We start from the raw sequence: 21,097 nt of genomic DNA, 5'->3' as shown, positions 1-21,097 counted from the left end.
GGCAATGGCAAGCCACTCCAGTACTCTTGCCTAGAAAATCCCATGGATGGAGGAGCCTGGTGGGCTGCATTCCACGGGGTCACTACGAGTCAGTCGCCACTGAGCGACTTCACTTTCACTTTTCACTTTCAGGCAATGGAGAAGGAAATGGCAACTCACTCCAGTGTTCTTGCCTGGAGAATCCCAGGGACAGCAGAGCCTGGTGGGCTGTTGTCTATGGGGTCGCACAGAGTCAGATACGACTGAAGCGACTTAACAGCAGCAACAGCAGCAGTCAAGTAGAACACGGGCAAACAGTGTGACAATAACCATGATCCTTATATAAGGACTGTACTATTATTAATACTATCATAGCTGCCAATGTACCTGCTACCCCCTAGGTTAAATAGGTACCACTATAAACCAGATAAAATCATTGTATAGAGTAAAAAGCTTAAACAAACAGTTTGAACTTTAGTTCAAAAAGCAAGCACAGTTCACTTCTTCATTTCTCACTTTCTTCTTAGATACTTACCTGTAGAACAGGGGATGTATCTGTAGGAATGAAACCTATGATTGCTTCCCTCGTTGCTGGAAGATCCATGACACAGCCGTGTTTGATGACCTCTTCCCACCCATCCACTTAAAAGCAAACCAGGAGGTTAGCTTTCCTCCCTTCCTAGCTCTCTCCTTTTTTTCTGTTACTTTCTCATTTTGCAATGTTTTTAAATCCTTTAACTTAAATATTCTCTGAGGCCAAAGGCAATCTAAACTGAAGCTGTACATAAATCTTAGTAAAGAATGCTCCCCACTCAACACACACAGACATCTATAATTAGTCTTCAAGAGATAATTAGATAATGATCACCAGCAAAGTCTTCCAAAGAACCCAGAAGGCTCAAAGGATTATAGAGTTACAGTCAATAGTCAGATTTAATAAGGGGGAGTGAGAGAGAACAGTAGGGTCAGGGAAGAAGTAAAGTAATATAACCTGATTTCAGAAAGCCCAGGGTAAGAGTTTGTTTTGTTTTGTTTGTTGGTTCTGATTTGTTTTTGCTTTTAATCAGCAGTGATTGTCTGTTTTCCTAGGAAATGTGAAAGAAGACAAGCCAAGGAAAAGCGTGCTGCCATTTCTGATCCCTTCCTTTCACAGAGCCTGGGGAGCACCCAGTGAGACCACCATTAAAGGCCATCTTTTCAGCACAGTAGTAATGAATTTCTTTGGAAAAGGACCAGCACTAACCTATCTTCTACAAGAGGGAACAATGTTAATGAGGCTACAATGGAACTCAAAGATGTGTACTGAAGGGTTTGTTTGCCAACATCACATACTGCAGCAAATGTAACAGTGAGACTTGTACAGAGAGAATCAACTCTGTGCCAGGGCACAGCACAGAATGGGGCAACGTCTCTATTCATTGAGTGTAGAGTTAAATAGGAAAGGCAGCACCGCCCATGGGGAGAAAAACTGGAATCCACTCAAAAAAACCAGTGAATAGGGAAGGAGAAATCATGGGCATTTGAGCTGTCAGAAAAATTCATCATTGTTTGTCCTTAGAATTGACGGAGGTGGTTCCAAAACACCGAATTAATGAGCACAGAGGAGGGACTGGAATGAAGGACAAGGAAGGTGGTCTGCCAGAGAGATAGTAGGAGGGCACAGCAGCCGCACGGATGTGTGAGTACGAGGGAGATGGGATCTGGAGATGGGCCACAAGCAGGGGGTAGAAGTAATTCATTAAGGCAACAGAAGCAAAACCAGGATGGAGAAGAACCTCGAGAGCCAGCGCTAAAAAGTTTGAATCCAAATAAAAAGCCAATAGAGGCTTCCATATCACAAAGTGAACTGGGGCAAATGGACACACACACACACACACACACACATGCAGAGCAAAAACAAAACACTCTAACCACTTTGTACTAGCTAGCCCAAGGTCACTGCAAAGCGGCATACTGCAATGGCCAATGATAAAAATTCTTCCCAGTAAGGCAGTTAAAGATCAGTAGATGTTTCCATCTGTACCATTGGCTATGTTTACTCATTACATTTTACTAATAAATAGCTTGTAGAATATAAAAGGGAAGACTATCTAACTTTCTTAATCCACTCTCTGTACTGGTCATAAAATACTGGGTTGTTTAAAAAGTTTGTTCGGGTTTTTTGGCAAGATGTTATAAAAAAAACCTGAATGAACTTTTTGGCCGACCCAATAACGGTCTTTATATGTGGTATTCCCTTAAGGAAATAGCTACTTTTCAAGAATTCTACCTCTTTAAAGAGTGAGTGCTACTGACAGGAAATTAGATACCTGTTTCTTTGATTGTGGAAGTGTGAAGGTGAAATAAGCAGACAAGAATATAGCTTTAAATTGTTCTTCTCTATTAAGGGAACTGCTCACTGATATGAGAAGAAAAAAATAAAACCTCTTTGTTAATGATCAGCTCCAACCCAATAATTTTGAGGTCTCTTTTCAGCCAAAAGAATCAAGATTTCCTATTACACTAGCTCAAAACTTAGCCATGCTATTGAGAGATTGTATAGATGGGCTAAATGTGGGATCTGGATGTAAAGTATCTGAGTTTAAATCCTAGTTTTAAGCCTTACCACCTACACATGTGACCTTGGACAAGTCACCTAATAGGTCTGTGCCTTACTTTCCTCATCAGTAAAATGGGAATAATAGTAGTACTATGATTGTACTGAAAATTAAACACACATAAAACATTTAGGGCAGTTTGTTCAGTATATAATAGTTTGGTGTGATCTTATAGTTATTTAATATCTCTAAACCTCAACAGAAAGTCTCTTAAACCAGTGGTCCCCAACTAGTTTGGCACCAGAGACTGGTTTCAGAAGACAATTTTTCCATATACGGGAAGGGGGTAGTCTGGGGATGATTAAAGTGCACTATATTTACTGTGTACTTTAATTCTATTATTACTACATCAGTTCCACCTCAGATCATCAGGCATTATATCCCAGAGGTTGGGGAGACCTGCCTTAAGCCACTGCCTAGAACTTATTAATTTTTAATAAGTACTAACCTTTATTTTCTAGCTTTAACCACACATATTATGGCAAGTAATTTCAAAGAAGTAGTTGAAATTATTTTTGCTAAAACATAAGGACCAAAACCATTAATCCCTCTAAACTTAGTTTCTCAAAACTCAATTATTCTTTTTAATTTCAGAAGATAACATATGTTTTAAAATATAACTCTTAAGGTTTGGAACTATTATTTGAATAAAAATGAATACAGGTTTCTTTTTCAGATAACAAGAGGAATGAGATACTTTCTTAACATTTTAAGCCAAAATGCTAGATTAAAAAAAAAAATCAGGAAATGTGGAAAGATGCTTGTAATACTTGCAGCAGACTTTTTGAATATTCCCAAATCTCCACATATACAGAGACAGAGAAACTAGAAGAACCAAAAACACACGGTGAAATTTAAGACAAAGTAACCAGATATCCTTACAAACCTCAAGATTATGAGTGGCTGGAGAGAAGACACTGACAAGTCAAGTGACCTGCATTCTATCAACATCTGTGCAGGGAAGCAATGGGGCAGCTGATGGACCTGAGAACAGGAAGCCTCACAACAGCCAAGTGATCATGGAATAGGATAGTGGGCCAAGCTGAGCACAGATGCAGAAACAGTCAGAAGCTTTCCCTACCTGGAACCTGCCCATGTAGACCCCCAAATAAAACTGTGCCCCCAAAGAAAAAAAGCTGTGCAAATGAATAAAAAGTAAAGACGACAAAGGACTTAGCAAGAAACTTGGTATTGTATGGGACTAAACACAAAATCAAAGAACACCTTTATATGAATCTACTGACATCATCTGAATAAGATGCTCTTTGAATTAATATCTCTGTGTTTCCTATGCATTCTAAACAAGAACCAAACAAGCATCCCTACATACAAACGCAAGAATGGAGAATTTAATTTATATTAGTCGAGTCTGGTAGTTTTCTCTGGCAACTGGAAAAGCTCGCAGAAGGAGTTAAAGAACTCTTATGCATAAAGGGCCAAGGAAATGAGCGTCTCACCTAGAACAATCTAAAGTGAACATGAACACGAATTAGTAAAAATGAACACGAAGGTAACTCTTAACTTATCTGGGATTCATTCCAGAGAAACAAAGAGATGACAAAATAGGGAAGGAGGGTAAGACACATGTAGGCTAGCATAAAAATGTCTAACATGCGTCTAAATGGAATTCCAGAAGGTGCTACGTAAGAGAAGGCATTCAGGTAATGCTTGTACGTAAATGTCTGAGTCAGGGGGTGAAAAAGTAGAAAAAGAATAAAAACAAGACAACTGATTAGAGGAAAGGAAGCTATAAACATAAGACACTAATGAAACAGAAGACAAATATATAATACAGAGGACCAATAAAGGTAAAAAGTAGTTTCTTAAAAAGCCAGGAACATAAACAGATCTCTAAGCCCCTGGTGTGCTTCATACACATACAAGAAGCGGCACAAACAACATTAAACGTGAAAAGGCAGCTGTAACCTCAGGTCTCATAGAAATGACACAGGTAATAAGATAGTATTTAAAAATTTATGCCAACATGAAAAATAACTGTAATAAAATGGATGAACTTCTTAAATATAGTTATCAATATTGATTTAATAAGAAACAGAAAATCTATTTCTGTAAACATTAAAAAATAGAAATCTGTCATTGTAATTTATTCCCACAAAGGGAATGCCAGCCCCAGACAATTTTGCTAAGAGGATGTTTCAAGATATAACAGAAATAGATAGCTCAAGTGTTACACAAAGTCTTCCAGATATTAGGAAATGAGGGGACAGTTTCCAAATCATTTTATGAAGCTTGGAATACCATACAACAAAAAAGAAAAATCAAAGACCAATCACACTGATGAACATGGATGTAAAAATTCTAAATAGAATATTAGTAAGCTGAACCCAGCAATATACAAAGGAGATATATGTAATAACCAACTTGAGTTCATCTCATGCACATAATAGGTTTTCTATTATAAAATCAATTGATGAAGTGTACCACAGTAAAAGACTAAATGAGAAAAAGCATATTATCATCTCAAAAGATGAAAAAAATCAATAAAATTTAGTATTTGTTGAATTTAACAAATTTGAATGAAGGGTGAAATCCTTAATAGTCTCTCCACAAAGCAACCATACCGGCAGCACCACGACCACGTCAGCGACCTTCACAAGCAGTGCTGACTTGTGGATGGCACTGACTTGGAGATCAGGAAAAGGCAATGATGCTGACTGACTACCTCTATGTCTATTCGATACTGTACCAAGGGTTCTAATCAGCACAGAAGGAATGAGAAAAACATACCGAGCGTAACGGTTGGAAAGGATGAACCAAAATTCTTAGTACTTGTAGATAATATTGCCTATAGAATTTTTTCCTTACAAAAGGTCCCTATGAGTATAAATATTAGCAGGAATCTTGAGTTGAGATTTTGAAACAAGACTCTAAGGCAATTGCCTTTTAGTATGCCAACAATAATCACTTGAAAATACAATTTTAAAAATATAAAATATCGCTAAAAATGTTAAGTACTTAGGAATATATTTAACAAAATATGGTCAAAACTTTCATGAAACAAATTATAAAGCTCTGTTGACAGGCACTTTAAAAGGTTAATTAGTCTTAAAAAATTAAATACAGAGATGTGGTTGAGATGCAAAGACTCATTATCATAAAAATATCAATCCTCTTACTACGGAGGTATAGATTCATGCAATTGCCATGAGAATTGCAACAAAAAACTTGGTAACTTGATTCTAAAATTTATATGAAAAAAAAATAAAATTTATATGAAGAAGCAAAAATCCATGTGTATCAAGACACCCTGGATGAAGAACAAATTTAAGGTAACTCCTAGATAATCAAGATTTCCATCGAATTTAGAACTTTTAAAACATGTGAAAAAACTGGCTGGAAACTCAACATTCAAAAAACTAAGATCATGGCATCCGGTCTCATCACTTCATGGCAAACAGAAGGAGAAAAAGCAGAAGCAGTGACAGATTTTATTTTCTTGGGCTCCAAAATCACTGCAATGGTGACTGCAGCCATGAAATTACAAGATGCTTGTTCCTTGAAAGGAAAGTTATGACAAAACTAGACAGAGTATTAGAAAGCTGAGACATCACTGTGCTGACAAAGGTCCATCTAGTCAAAGTTATGGTTTTTCCAGTAGTCATGTATGGATGTGAGAGCTGGAAAATAAAGAAGGCTAAGCATCGAAGGACTGATGCTTTTGAACTGTGGTGCTGGAGAAGACTCTTGAGAGTCCCTTGGATAGCAAGGCGATCAAACCAGTCAATCCTAAAGGAAATAAACCCTGGATGTTCATTGGAAGGACTGATGCTGAAACTGAAGCTCCAACACTTTGGCCACCTGATGTGAAAAGCCGACTCACTAGAGAAGATCCTGATGCTGGGAAAGACTGAAGGCAAAAGGAGAATGGGGGTTACAGAGGATGAGACGGTTAGATAGTATAGCCAACTCAATGTGCATGAATTTTAATGAAATGTGAGAGATAACGGAGGACAGAGGAATCTAGTGTGCTGCAGTCCACGTGGTCACAAAGAATCAGACATGACACAGTGACTGAGTAACAACAAACCTATGCCATCCCTATGTTTAAACCACAGAGACATTCTTGCAAATGGACACCAGGAGGAGTTATAAAAAAGAATGTTCATAACAGTATTGTTTATAAAAAGAACAAAACCAAACAAAAACACCCTAGAGTCCACCTAAACATTAATCAAAATTTGGACATGTAAACTGTTCTATATTCATACAGTAGAACTATATATCAACATGATAGCTGCTCATCAACAGGATGAATCAGAGAAACACTATTGTGAAACAAAAGATACAAATCATAGAAGAGTTTGCAAAAGAATTCAACTTATAAAAGTGCAAAATAAGCAAAACTATATATATACACAAACATATATGTGGAATACATATATAATATACATATACATATATATTCATATGTGGAATATTCATATGTGGAATAAAATGATAGATAACAAGGAAGTTCTTAACAAAAAAGCAGAACAGTAGTCATCCCATAGGAGAGGGAAGATAATGTATAATAAAGGCAAACACAAAGCTTCCAGATTGCTACAAATATTTTACTGTTTAGGCTGGGGGCTGAGTACTGAGCCCCTTGGCTATAATTTAAACCAAGCCAATAAATTTTATATATTTTTATGAGTATTTCTATTTCAGCAAAATCTATGTACATGGATATATTTATACTAGAGAGAAAAATGAACGTATGGTATTCGAGCCAGAGACAGGCCCTGATGTATTGAGCTGTGGGTCAGTCCACTCTGTGTTTCCCTGCACGACCCACTGCAAACTAAAACTGCCTCAAGCATTTCAGTGGCTCATCCTTGGGCACTTACACGAGTGACTGTGGATGTTACCATTTTTATTTCAGGATAACCCCTCCTCCCATTCTTGTTCACTGTGTTACTGTTGCAACAGCAGAAGTACCATGTAGTGTGAGGACCATTTTTACCAACAACAGGTCTAGCGGGTGGCATAGGAGAGGGACACCTGTTTCAGACATGCCGGGGGAATCAAGATTGCTTGGCACTGCCGCTCCAGAGAGTCCATGGATGTCCTTAACTTTGTAAGTGAACAGACACTGGTTGGAAGCTGACCCTCGGTTGCTGCCTGGGTGTAGATAGCAGCAGCACAGAGGTGATCTGAGTAGCCTGAAAAGCAAGAGGTTAAGACGACAGGGCAAAATCTGAGAGCTCAGAGAAGCAGAGGCAGCCTGGGCACTGGAGGTGGCTCCAGGGGCAATTTAAATGATGAAGTGATAGGCACGAAATGCAGTGGAAACTCGGAGGACAGGGCAATCCATCATCACCAAGCTTATCTTCTGACAAAGACTAGGACTCGGCTTCCAGCTGTAACATTTAAATGTAATGTTCCCCCTGGGACTCAGCATGGCAGGCTTCCCTGAAGCTTCAGTTTCACTCAGTTAACTAATTATGAGAGAATGTGACATTGGTATTTACTTTTTCTACAGGGACAAATCATTCCCAGCAGGAGGGAGTTGTTGTTGTTTTTGGTCTGTTTTGGTTTGTCATTAAAAAGAAATTACTCACACAGTAGTAAATAAACTCTTGTTAGAGGGAAATGTTTTTCTTTCTACAATTCGATCAATTCACCTGAATGGTGACACTCATTTCTTTTGTTCTCTGGGGACATAGTGAGCAAATGAACAAGAGCTGAGTGTTTAGACTAGGTGTGAAAATTAACACCACCACCAACTTGTGTAAGAGCTCTTGAGTTTCCTCCCCTAAAAACTGAGAACACATTTACTGTGTCCTGTGATTTGTTACAGATGAAATGAAATGACATAACTGAAACACTTTAGCAGAGTGTTTCTGCCTAAGAAGCACTCAATAGATTTCAGCCTTTATTCTTAACAACTCTGATATTCTGGTGCAATTGGTTCTACACTTCATTTATGCCTTAAATCATCAATTCCTCATATATACTGATCCTGCATCTAATCAAACACTGGCCCTTTACCTTATCACTGCAAGCTAAATTGTGTATTTTTTTTTACTCCTCCTCACCTAGACAAAAAAATTTTCCAATGAAATTTAATATTTAATGATAATGTTGAAAGAAACATTTCTCACACGCCCTCTCATTTCCAGCACATCTTTTAACTTGTCAAAGGCAGGGCATAATGCTGAGCGAACATCATAGTAAACACATATTTCCCCATCCACCGTGGACAACAACAGCGTTATGTTAGGGCTGCTTTTCGCAAATGGGAAAGTGATTTCACAGACAATTTCACAACTGAACTCACAACAATCCCATGAGGAAGGCAGGCAAGGTAGATACGAACAGCCTCGCTTTATGGCCGAGGAAACTGAAACCAAGAAGGAAAATGACAAAGCCACGCTAACCAAAGCACATTTTCTGTAAAATGGTGATAATCTGAGGGGACTGAGAAGGTCAGGGCTACCGGACTCTGGAAAATGAGATTTTCTCAAGAACAAAGTCCGTTTTGGGGATGCCCAAAGGGACCAGTCAGAGTGAGGGACCGGATCACTGCGGAAAGCAAATGAAATAGAAAAGCAAGAGGCACTGAGCTTTCTACTCTGATTTCATGATTGCCGATGTGCCTTGACTTTTCTACCCATAACTTTGAGAAAGCAAAATTACTAGTTCTTACTTCTCTTCCAAGTATATTGCAGTGTTATTATTATATACAAACACAGCTTGATGACATGATACATAAGGTTTTATGCAAACCACAGCAAACATGAACACTTTAAAATGTATAAACATAAGAAAACACATTTTAAGTACTAGTAGAAAATCTTGGTGATAAAGGAAAAGAATATTCTTCCATGGATACATGGGCCAGAAGATGAAAATCAGATGAGATTAGTTACATCATCATTGTAAGTTTATGTTACATATTTGAATCACTTTTGGAAGTTGCAGAACCAAATTAAGAGGCATGCCATGTAATAAATGTTTTGAAGCCATGCTGCTGCTAAGTCACTTCAGTCGTGTCTGACTTTGTGCGACCCATAGATGGCAGCCCACCAGGCTCCCCCATCCCCGGGATTCTCAAGGCAAGAACACTGGAGTGGGTTGCCATTTCCTTCTCCAATGCATGAAAGTGAAAAGTGAAAGTGAAGTCGCTCAGTCGTGTGCGACTCCCAGCGACCCCATGGACTGTAGCCCACCAGGCTCCTCCATCCATGGGATTCTCCAGGCAAGAGTACTGGAGTGGGGTGCCACTGCCTTCTCCATGGATGGAAAAACCCTAAGTTTGGATAATGTTCCTTTAACTGATCACATACACCCATTTTCAAAATAATCGATTCTGAAGTGCTGTTAATACTGAACAAGACTTCCTGGTAGTCATCACCTTTCAGGACTCCCCAGGATACGGGCAGTGCTCACTGATAGCTCATAATCCTTAAGAATTCCTAGTGGACTATGGACTATAGAAATGGAATTCTAAAGTCTCACTCCCTTTTATTCTGGAATAGGGAATAAGTTCTTATACAGAGAAGAAGGCGAATGCAAACAAAGTTCATTACAGTAAACCCCAGTTCAAAATAAATACTGAACATAAGTTTCTGGTTTATCATATGAACCTGAAATCCAAGGGCTCCTAAATATGCAATTTAAAAAACCCAGTCATACCAACACTGATGGACAAAATAGCATACAACAGTAGGTCATCATTAGATGGTCGATACTTGACTTGATAGGCCTGAACATAACTGCCCTATGATTTTTCATAAAACACGACACAACTTTATTCCAATGTAGAGAAAGACGTTATGATATGGCAGCAGAACAGGTCTGCTTAAAAACTGCCCCCTCTCTCGTCAGTATATTCAATTAATAAACATCTTTTGAATGTTTGCTGTTTGTTGGGATCTTTATCAAAGAACTCACAGTCTAGCGGGGAAGACAGGTAAATCAAGCATCAAATTTTTAAGTCAAATTCTAGAATGAAGAAAAATGTGCATTGCATTTTTAAGCAGGGTAGAAGGCTCTCATGGAGGATGGATGATTGACAAGGATAAACTCTCTTTGACAAAAAGGAGGAGGGACCTCGGTCAGAACAGTCTGGATAAAAGTGGGAAACATTATAAATATGGTGAGTTTCAGAAACTATACATAGCACCTCATGGCTAGAGCACAGAGAGAAGGGAAAAGATGCCCAGAGAAACAACAACCAGGAGAGGAAGACAGAGTCCATCATTTAGGACTTTCTAGTTCAGGTTTAAGTTCAGCATTGGAAAGAAGAATACAACTGTTGGTCTAGTGAAAAGGTTTCACCCCACAGGCTATGGGAGTAGATTTTTGCCATAATCAGTTTTGGTGATAGGCAGTTACAAAGTGAAATAAAAGAAGGAATTCTAGAGGAATGGCTATCAGTTAGAAGGCACTTTTAAAGGTCCAAGTAAGACAGAGAGAGGCCCTAAACAAAAGGAATGGGAATGAAAAAGAAAACAGAGAAAAAAGTAGTATAAAAAATAGGGTTGGCAGAATTTAGTGACCAGGTAGGAAATAGAGGGTGAAGAGGAAAACTTAAAACATGTCTTTTATTTTTTTACTTGATTGCCTAAATAAATCATGGTGCCTTAGCTGAATAGGAAGAGCATGAAGGAGAACATCCATGGTACTCTTACAGTCCTAGCTTATCCCTCTTTTATAAGATGAATTGCATTTTGTTTTGTATAGCAGCAGGTATATGGCATTCCACTAACTCCATCCCCAAAAAAATCCTTGAGGGAGAAAGCTGTGTGTCACGCATCATCCTGTCCCTGCACATAGCCCCGCACAGCATACCTGTATAACATGATCATATAACTGACCCACTGTAAACACTTAAACATTTTTGACCGACTGATTGAATACACACACAACTTCAAAGCTTAGCTGAGACAAAACTATACACATTCTCCTTTGAATAAGACAGTTGTCTCTTAAAATGTAAATAACTCATCTTAACTGTGTGACAACTCAGACAACTACCACTCAGCCTCATATCAGACTCATAACATCCTCCACACATCTCAGTGTCCCATTTGGAAGGGACTTTGGGAAATATGTACTACAACCCCCATTTTAAAGGTGAAATCTGTGACTCAGAGAAGTCACACGACTAGCCCAAAGTCACAAAAAGTACAGTTAACCCTTGAACAACATGAGTTTGACCTGCCCAGGTCCACTTGTGTGAGGAATTATTTTCAATAGTAAAAACTACGGCACTACAGGAATCACAGCTGGTTGAATTCAAGAAAATGGAGAGATCACAGATACGAAGGGTCAGCTCTAAGTCACACACAGATTTCTGACTGTGTGGAGGACTGGTGCTCCTAATCCCCACATGGGTCAAGGGTTAACTATATCCAGAGATGGGACAGAAATCAGAATACATTAAACTTTACAATATTTGTCAAACAAATAAGTTGTAACAGATCTGAAGATAGTACAAGATACCAAATTCAGCTAGGGTGAATTAAGCTTTTAAAAGCATTTCATAATTGGCACTTAAAAAACACAAGACAAACATCTTAAAGACATTTTCTTAAATGATTCTGCTGACAATGAAATGCAAGGACCACAGCTCAACTTTCACCTTTGAATTAGTATAAGTAAGACAGATTCTTACCGTGATCTTCTGAAGAGACTGGTGACCTAAAATGAGACAATAAGCATGATAAATCTTTTGCAAGTGATACTGATAATTCTAAGTACAATGATCAAGAATAATCTTGTCGAAATTACACCATGAAAATTCAGTTAAACAGAAATTCAATACAGTAGATGGTATAATTAATGTGTTGGTTGTATGGTATATTCCAGTGAGTAACTCCCAAAGCTTACCTGGATTAGTTAAGTGGTAGATCTTTTACTAAAAGAGTCTATTAGTGGGACTTCCCTGCTGGTTTGGTGGTTAAGAATCCGCCTGGTAATGCAGTAGACATGAGTTTGATTCCTGATCTGGGGAGATCCCACATGCCACAGAGCAACTGAGCCTGCGCACTGCAACTACTGAGCCTGCCTGCCTAGAGCCTGTGTTCTGTAACAAAGGAAGCCACCCCGACGAGAAGCCCATGAACCGCAACTAGAGAAAGTCCTCGCGCATCAGTGAAGCCCAGAGCAGCCAAACATGTATAAACAAATAACATTCAAAAAACAGTCTGTTGGCATGGTGATGTAAGACTGAAACAAACTTAGTTAAACTGTCTGGATTTATCACACACAAAAAAAGAACTCACAGAAATGTGATGATGGACAAAATCCTTGCCATGCCACTAGTGCCCAAGGCCAGCTCTCCAGAGAAAATGCCAGGGAGGTAAATAAGCCCTAGATTAAGTGTCTATCGGTAAAAAGAAATCTACTTGGACAATAAAAAATGAAACCAAAGTAAAAAGCAATGATGTTCCCTAAGCATTATTGGTTTTTGCTTCCACTGTTCATGGAATTTAATGTTTGAGTGATATGACATAGACACTTTATAAGTTGGCTTTGTGTTTCTAAACCTATCAGAATCAGGATTAGACAATAGGGCAACCACTGGGGTCCCACAGAATTTTCACAAATCGGTGACTTTTACCTATCATTTGAGGCTCAGGTTTAATTACGACATTAAGATACCAATGGATGGGACTTCCCTGGTGATCCAGTGATTAAGACTCCTTGATTCCAATGCAGGGGGTGTGGGTACCAACTCTGGTCAGGGAACTAAGACCCCACATGCCACAGGGTATGGCCAAAAAACAAAAATAAAGTGACATTAAAGAGAAGAAAGATGCCAAAAGATACCAGTGGATAATGCATCAACCCCTTTCACAATTAAAACCTTTTCTTTCTCAGCTGACTACATATTAAGTTAATTGGGGCAATACAGACACAACCTTGTGGATGAACTCCCCTCAAGCTTGAAAGATACTGTCTTGACTACCAACTCATGCTTTACTTGGGAGAAAGAGATGTATAATACCATCTTCAGAGGTGTTGGAAGTTTGAAGCGAGAGGCAAGAAACCAGGAGGGAGGGGTCCTCTCTAAACGATGGGCCCGCTGGGGCCCATAGCAGGGAGATGACCAAAGGCTAATGCGTGAGTTTGGTAATAAAGCTACCAAACTTAAATAACTAATGTTTATATGTAGTCATAATACAACTAAACCTAGACAGCATACTAAAAAGCAGAAACATCACTTTGCCAACAGAGGTCTATACAGTCAAAGCTATGGTTTTTCCAGAAGTCATGTACAGATGTGAGAGTTGGACCATAAAGAAAACTGAGCATTGAAGAACTGTGGTGTTTTCGAACCGTGGTGCCACAGAAGACTCTGGAGAGTCCTTTAGACAGCAAGGAGATCAAACCAGTCAATCATAAAGAAAATCAACCCTAAATATTCATTGTAAGGTTGATGATGAAGCTCCAATACTTTGGCCACTTGATGCGAAGAGCCAGCTCATTGGAAAAGACTCTGATGCTGGTAAAGATTGAGGGCAAGAGGAGAAAGGGGTGAAGGGGGATGAGATGGTTGGATGGCATCACCGACTCAGTGGACATGAGTTTGAGCAAGCTCCGGGAGATAGTGAAAGACAGGGAAGCTTGGCGTGCTGCAGTCCATGGAGTTGCAAAGCATCAGACACGACTTAGCAACTGAACAACAACAACAATATAATGTTTATGAGACAGGATGCAAACATTGAGGCAAGGATGATTCAATTGGGACATAGTGGTTGAAGGACAATTTTAGCTACTTTGGGATGCCCAATACCATTTTACTTTATCTACTGATCAGAAATATTTTTGTCCATTATGTGAACAAGCAGTACAGTAATACAGACATAGGAGTAATGGTGAGACAGCCTTAACTTTCACTGGGTGGTGAAGTGTGAAATTAGTTCAACCTCAGCGGTCTCTTTAAGTAGACACTTGCATGTGAAGACTACAGAGGGTCCCAAGATCTGGTGGAGAGTAAGTAGGCATCTGGGAGGCAGACACAGGGAGGGCCCCTGACACCACCCTAAATCATCTCTGTGGCATCTGCTTGAGAAATGCCACTGGGACTCCCAGGTGGAGCTGACCTGTCCTCTCCCTAAGGGCCACTGTTTCATACTTTCACACACCAGCCTTCTCACTAAGCTGTGGTGGCGGTGGTGGTTTAGTTGCTAAGTCGTGTCCAACTCTTTGCAACCCCAATGACTGCAGCCCACCAGGCTCCTCTGTCCATGAGATTTCCCAGGCAAGAATACTGGAGTGGGGTGCAATTTCCTTTCCCAGGAAGGAGATCCCTTCTTCCTGACCCAGGGATCAAATCTGCCTCTCCTGCTTGGCAGGCAGATTCTTTACCATTGAGCCACCAGGGAAGCCCCACTAGGCTGTGAGCTCCTTGGAAACTAGGACCATGTCTTATTTAGAACACAGAGGATCCCTGATTAAAAGGTATGAAATGGCATTAATTTCAGCACCATACACTAGAGTTTGGACTCAGACACATTCTGGAACTCCTCAAAAATCACATCACCTTCAAACTATCTTCTAGTCTGCCAGCTCCTAGGTCAGCTAGGAAGGAAGGATCCAGGGAGTGATCTGAAGCTTCACATTAGTGACGATGTGGGCACTCTCCAGGCTCCACCCCACCCCAGACATGCCCACCATCCAATAAAGGACCAGAGGGGCCTGAACAAAGGAGCAGCAGGATTGACATGTACACACTGCTATATTTAAAACATAACCAACAAGGGCCTACTGTATAGCACAGGGGACTCTGCTCAATACTCTGTTCCAACCTAAATGGGAAAGGAATTTGAAAAAGAACTGACATATGTGTATGTACATCAATCACTTTTGCTGCACTCCTGAAACTAACACAACATCATTAATCAACACCACTCCTGCACAAAATAAAAATTAAAAAGGAAAAAAGAAACTGGAGAATTTTTTAAGCTACCCAGGACATAAAAAAGAGCTAGTAACAAGGAAACATCTTCATTCATGGTGTTTTCTGATGAGAAGTAAGCAAAAGCCTGTCTTGGATGGTTCACAATTAATTTCTCACAGAGTTATAGGAATAAAGGAAAATCCATGCCGATGGATGGACCACTAGATGTCTCAGGTGGAAGACCCGGGAGGAAGGGTTTTTGCTGCCTTTCTGTAGAAGCAAAGTACTAATATTAAACCTGAAAAATTCCAGATGGCTCCATGAGAGCCCCAGGGGGATGCCTTCTGCGGTATGTCCAGGCAGCGGGGAAGAAAGATCGATTTCAGACTGTTTTCTAAGGATTAGTCATGTTGAGTTTCTGTGTGGAATGTCTCCCACACGCCTAGGTTTGTGGAATTTTAAGACATATGGAGTATTTCAATCCTCACTCAGCATTTCACCTTTCACCGGAGCGAGTCACTAAATTATTCCACTGAGACAGGCACATCATCCATTATTGCTGGAAATGGGCATAAAAAGTTTTATGGAACTTAGCTCAGGAGAGAAGAAATACCATGAAATCAGCAGTATACACAGTTATTTTTAAAACAGAGAGGTTGAGTCCCGGGAAGAGATAACCTTCCTTAACCTGACAACGCAGGAAGGCAAGAAAGCTTGCTGCTTTTCCTCCAGTTGCACCTGAACGACTTGAAGTGTTGTCCCAGCCTGCTCATTTCTCCTGCACATACATTTTATCCTGGAAAAAGTATCTACTCTCTTAATGCTGACTATAGCTTTGCTGCTGCTGCTGCTGCTGCTTCTGCTGCTAAATCGCTTCAGTCATGTCCGACTCTGTGCGACCCCATAGACGGCAGCTCACCAGGCTCCTCAGTCCCTGGGATTCTCCAGGCAAGAACACTGGAGTGGGTTGCCATTTCCTTCTCCAATGCATGAAGGTGAAAAGTGAAAGTGAAGTCGCTCAGTCGTGTCCGACTCTTCTCCACCCCATGGACTGCAGCCCACCAGGCTCCTCCATCCATGGGATTCTAGCGCTCAAATAGCTCCAGGATTTAGAGTTTGCCTCCTCACTTTTTTCCTCACCACAGGTTTCTTTTATGATGGGCTTCCCTGGTGGCTCAGGGGCAGAGAATCCACCTGCCGATGCAGGAGATGCAGGTTGGATTCCTGGGTTGGGAAGATCCCCTGGAGAAGGAAATGGCAACCCACTCTAGTATTCTTGCCTGAGAAATCCCATGGACAGAGGAGCCTGGTGGGCTACGGTCAACAGGGTCACAAAAGAGTCAGATACGACTTAGTGGCTGAACAACAACAGGAACTTTATACTTGATTTTGTCCTGTTTTGTTTGTTTTGGTATTATTTCACATGTTTATTTACATTCTATTCAAATCCAGCAGAGACAGTGAAAACAGAAATTCAAGTCCAGCATTTAAAAATCTTTCACCTATTTTATGAACCCTGAATAATGATTATTCAGATCTGAATCTTTCCATTTATAATGACTTGAACCTGAATAACTGTTACTTGAGACCCTCTTAACCACCAGGCCCTAAATGTGATGTAGATTGACAAAGAATTGACAAGACATCAATTTCAAGGAACACATAACCTAGTGTAGGAGGAAAATATCTAACCAAATGATTATAATGAAAAACTGCAATCATCAAAACATGTATGAGTAAAGAGCACAGAAGAGAGGAAGACCAGTGCTCTTTCAAAAAAAGTAAAAGAAGGCTTCAAAACTCAAGAACTGTCTGAGCTGGGCTTTTTTTTTGTTTTTAGTTGGCATATAATTGCTTTTAAAATTGTGTGTTGGTTTCTGCTGTACAATGAAATAATCAGCTTAAATATACATATATCCCTTGCCTCTTGAGCTTCCCTTCTGCCCCTCATCCCACCCCTACAGTTCAACACAGAGCACTGAGCTGAGCTCCCTGTGCAATACAGCAGATTCCTGCCAGCTATCTAGTTCACATATGGTAATGTATATGTATTGCCAGCAAATTTGGAAAACTCAGCAGTGGCCACAGGACTGGAAAAGGTCAGTATTCATTCCAATCCCAAAGAAAGGCAATGCCAAAGAATGCTCAAACTACCACACAATTGCATTCATCTCACACGCTAGTAAAGTAATACTCAAAATTCTCTAAGCCAGGCTTCAACAATATGCGAACCGTGAACTTTCAGATGTTCAAGCTGGATTTAGAAAAGGCAGAGGAACCAGAGATCAAATTGCCAACATCCGTTGGATCAATGAAAAAGCAAGAGTTCCAGAAAAATATCTATCTCTGCTTTATTGACTATGCTGAAGATTTTGACTGTGTGGATCACCACAAACTGAAAAATTCTGAAAGAGATGGGAATTCCAGACCACCTGACCTGCCTCCTGAGAAATCTATATGCAGATCAGGAAGCAACAGTTAGAACTGGACATAGAACAACAGACTGGTTCCAAATAGGAAAAGGAGTCCGTCAAGGCTGTATATTGTCACCCTGCTTATTTAACTTATATGCAGAGTACATCATGAGAAACACTGGGCTGGATGAAGCACAAGCTGGAATCAAGATTGCCAGGAGAAATATCAATAACCTCAGATATGCAGATGACACCACCCTTATGGCAGAAAGTGAAGAAGAACTAAAGAGCCTCTTGATGAAAGTGAAAGAGGAGAGTGAAAACGTTGGCTTAAAGCTCAACATTCAGAATACGAAGATCATGGCATCTGGTCCCATTACTTCACGGCAAACAGATGGGGAAACAGTGTCAGACTTTATTTTTTTGGGCTCCAAAATCACTGCAGATGGGGACTGCAGCCATGAAATTAAAAGACGCTTATTCTTTGGGAGGAAAGTTATGACCAACCTAGACAGCATATTAAAAAGCAGAGACATTACTTTGTCAACAAAGGTCCATCTAGTCAAGGCTATGGTTTTTCCAGTGGTCATATATGGATAAGAGGGTTGGACTATAAAGAAAGCTGAGCGCCAGAGAATTGATGCTTTTGAACTGTGGTGTTGGAGAAGACTCTTGAGAGTCCCTTGAACTGCAAGGAGATCCAACCAGTCCATCCTAAAGGAAATCAGTCCTGGGTGTTCACTGGAAGGACTGGTGCTGAAGCTGAAACTCCAATACTTTGGCAACCTCATGTGAAGAGCTGACTCACTGGAAAAGATCCTGATGCTGGGAAAGATTGAAGGCAGGAGGAGAAGGGGACGACAGAGGATGAGATGGTTGGATGGCATCACCAACTCAATGGACATGAGTTTGAGTGAACTCTGGGAGTTGGTGATGGACAGGGAGGTCTGGTGTGCTGTAGTCCTTGGGGTCGCAAAGAGTCGGACACGACTGAGTGACTGAACTGGATGTGTATGTTTCAGTGCTCCTCTCTCAACTCTTTCCAGCCTCCCCTGTCCCCACCACGTGTCCCCAAGTCCTTTCTCTTGGGGGAAAATGCACGCCTTTCTATTGTTGCTCTGCAAATAGGTTCATCGGTACCATTTTTCTAACTTCCAGATATATGCGTTAATATATGATTATTTGTTTTTCTTTTTGACTTACTTCAATCTGTACAGCAGACTCCAGGTTCACCCACATCTCCAAAATATACAAACATCTCTTGCAGCTCAATATCAAAAAAAAATAAATAATACAATCAAAAAATGAGCAAAAGACCTAAACAGACATTTCTCCAAAGAAGATATCCAGATGGCCAGGAAACACATGAAAAGATGCTCAATATCACCAGTTATTAGAGAAATTCAAATCAAAATCACAGTGAGGTAGTTACCTCACACTGGTCAGAACGGCCATCATCAAAAAATTTATAAATGATTTGGGCTTGAAGGATAAGTCGAAGCCTATTAGGTAAGTAAGAAACAAAGAATTATTTCAGGTGGAGGCTACAGGCATATGAGAAAGGATTAGGATAGAAAATTTCACAACATGTGATCAGATATACAAGCAACTTAGTGTTGCTCGCATGTAGAGGAGTCATAAACATTATGTCTAGAGCCACAAGAGGGAGGGGCGTTTCATATAGAGGCTGAGGGGCTTGTCATTTAGGTTCTAAGCTACACGGAGCAAAGTTCTGATGCAGAGAAGTCACAGCTTCTCATCTGTGCTTTTGATCGTGCAGTTGTGGACAGAGCAGATCACAAAACAGTGAGAATAAAGTCAGAAGACAAGCTACAGACTAGAATCGCAGAACCTCCGCATCCGTGTGCTCTTCAATCCTTTTTGAAATCCATGGAAAATAACAGGGACAATGAGAAACAGAAAAGAAAGCATCATCTCTGGCTAAACTAGAAGACGTCCCTAAACTGGAATTATTAGATATGAAGAGCTACTAAGTCTAGTAAAGTTGGACCACGTTCAAGCAGACAGAATGTGTCCATCTTAAATGAGGAGACAAGGCTAACCAAAGCCCTTAGCTCTGAGCCATTCAGGAGCAGAAGCAAACCCTAGAGGAGAGTGCTGCTAAGAAAGAGTATGAAGACTAGAGACTCAAAGTTTCCAGAAACCCACCAACCTTCTTTCCCTAATTATTCATCCCAAGCAGTAGTTCTAAAAAGAACTTGCCCCAAACAAATGTGAGTTATGAACAAAAGGGGATCAGCAGGACATCTACACAAAACTACCCTAAGAAGAGAGCAGAACAGGGATTTCTGACAGATAAAACACAGGAGGAGTCCGCACTAAAAAGACAACGGCAAGAAGCAGGTAAAAACTTAATGCTTTGCCATGAGATCAATAGATGGAATAAGGGGAGGAAGGAAGAAACAAGGGAAGGAAATAGAGTCTGAACAGAAACTTAAAGAAGAAACACAACAGTCAAAAAAAAGCTAGAAGACCACAGCAGAGGACAAGTATAAAGGTTTACCCAGATCTTTGAATTATTAAATTATAGAAAAAACCTGCAGGCTTTCCCTACTGTGTCCCCACTGCACTGGGGAAATAAAAGGATTAAAAGGAGGTGACTCACAATTAAAACTGCATTAAGAAGGAATCCATTCATTTATTCATCCCTTCAAATATCTGCTTTGTGGAAGAGTTTTGCTTTTTAAGCCACTCTGATACACTTTTCTATGAATCTTAATTTGAACATGGGCTAGTGAAAGTCCCCTTTCCAATGTTAACCCCACTTACTTGAATATTCATACTTTTCTTTCCCTTCAAATGAAGGCAAGACTTCTCAAATGAGAGTATACATGGGAACCTGAAAATAAATGCTTTCCTGGCAGCTCAGATGGTAAAGAATCTGCTTGTAATGTGAGAGACCCAGGTTCCATCTCTGGGTTGGAAAGATCCCCTGGAGAAGGGAATGGCTAACCTCCTCCAGTATTCTTGCCTGGATAATCCCATAGACAAAGGAGACTGGTGGGCTACTTTGCTACCATGGGGTTGCAAAGAGTCAGACATGACTGAGTGACTAACACTTTTCAGGAAAATAAGACATTGCTTTCAGATGGGAATTATATAGTTTAACTGGTAAAATATTTTCATACTGAAAATTCCATAGCCATGTTATGGCTATTGATCTCAAAGTAAAAGTCACTTGAATTCTTAACAAAAAACAACACAGTAAAAAAAAAAAAAAAAATCTGAGTTTA

The 21,097-nt window shown here is 40.1% G+C and overlaps 1 protein-coding gene across 1 annotated transcript in view; it reads right to left on the bottom strand.

Moving 5' to 3' along the window:
• The window catches only part of DGKI (diacylglycerol kinase, iota), a gene marked incomplete at its 5' end in the record, with an annotated part of 321,800 nt that overhangs the window by 45,628 nt on the left and 255,075 nt on the right, over nucleotides 1-21,097 (bottom strand). Inside the window, one exon of the mRNA XM_010831746.1 lies at nucleotides 12,199-12,224. Within this exon, the coding sequence (XP_010830048.1) occupies nucleotides 12,199-12,224 (26 nt within the window). The remainder of the gene's footprint in view (nucleotides 1-12,198; nucleotides 12,225-21,097) is intronic.

The sequence above is a fragment of the Bison bison genome, unplaced genomic scaffold (genome assembly GCF_000754665.1).
Source record: "Bison bison bison isolate TAMUID 2011002044 unplaced genomic scaffold, Bison_UMD1.0 scf7180017864530, whole genome shotgun sequence".
Taxonomy (NCBI): domain Eukaryota; kingdom Metazoa; phylum Chordata; class Mammalia; order Artiodactyla; family Bovidae; genus Bison; species Bison bison.
This window is presented reverse-complemented; position numbering and strand designations above follow the sequence as displayed.